General features: G+C 35.5%; 1 protein-coding gene across 1 annotated transcript in view; it reads right to left on the minus strand.

The window, feature by feature from the left end:
• Positions 1–384: 384 nt before the first annotated feature.
• PGAP1 (post-GPI attachment to proteins 1) overlaps positions 385–1,221 on the minus strand; it is a 76,085-nt gene continuing 75,248 nt past the window's right edge. Inside the window, exon 27 of the mRNA XM_011997195.1 lies at positions 385–898. Coding sequence (XP_011852585.1) covers positions 760–898 — 139 coding nt within the window. The 3' untranslated portion in view covers positions 385–759. The remainder of the gene's footprint in view (positions 899–1,221) is intronic.

Below are 1,221 nucleotides of genomic sequence, written 5' to 3' on the forward strand. Positions count from 1 at the left end.
AAATAGCTATGAGCATTTTTTCTTTACATTTAACAACAGACCACTTTAATAGTCTCCTGACGTTCACTGAGAATATATAATAAGATTCATATTTGAAAAATAGCAAGAAAAATTGTTTACGTTTGAATGTTTCCACCCATCAATCTTGCATTGGTTACCAAGAAAACATGTCTCCTTACCATTCAAAGCTCTATTTTCATAGATGTAAGAAGACAAGATCCACTTTGTTCATGGTGGCTGCCAAAAACTAACCAAAGGCTTTCTGTGGCTATTTAACCTTTGAGAAACCAAACAGCTGTAAATTTCATCAGTTATTTAAAGACTTATTTCTTAACAGATAAACTACAGCAAATTCAAAATAACCTACTTTTGTGAAAAAAGTTTGATGAAATGAGCAGAATGCTTGCAGTAAGATTACAAACAATGCTGCATCTACTAAATCTCTAATATTAGACTTCTCGTATGGTTGATAAAACAGACTATTTGATATGCACAGGAGTCCTCAATGATAGTGATCACCATATATCCCTTCACAAATTTTTCAAAAACGATTAGTACATGGATTCCACACCACAAAACGAAACCATGCTTCAACTACTTCCCTCAAACATTACAAAACTAATTTCCTATTTTCAATATTGTAAAAATAGACTTGTCTTCTCCAAAGGATCTTGCTGTCCATACTGATGGATCTGTGTGTTCCCTCTTATCACTGGCCTTAAACGCATAAATCATCTTCGTCATTCCTTAAGTTCACTCTTACATAAAGTTGCATAATGCATGGAGTAAAAGAGGAATGAAGGCAAAGCATGGAACCCTATATACATGTGCTGACCCAAAAGCAATCACACCAACAGCCAGAGGAAGTGGAAATTGTGAAGCAGTCTTCAACAATTTACTGTAAAGAGACAGAGAAATATAGATTATTTATGTGAAATACATTGTGAGCCAAAATTATATCAATCTTTTATACAGTTTTGGGAAAGATAAATATTCTAAGTGATTTTAAATGAATGTTTTATGTTATGAATTTACCTATTCATAATTTTTTTTTTTTTGAGACAGAGTCTCACTCTGTCGTCCAGGCTGGAGTGCAGTGGTGAGATCTTGGCTCACTGCAAGCTCCGCCTCCCAGGTTCACACCATTCTCCTGCCTCAGCCTCCCGAGTAGCTGGGACTACAGGCGCCTGCCACCATGCCCAGCTAATTTTTTGTATTTTT

Source organism: Mandrillus leucophaeus, unplaced genomic scaffold (genome assembly GCF_000951045.1).
Source record: "Mandrillus leucophaeus isolate KB7577 unplaced genomic scaffold, Mleu.le_1.0 Scaffold532, whole genome shotgun sequence".
Taxonomy (NCBI): domain Eukaryota; kingdom Metazoa; phylum Chordata; class Mammalia; order Primates; family Cercopithecidae; genus Mandrillus; species Mandrillus leucophaeus.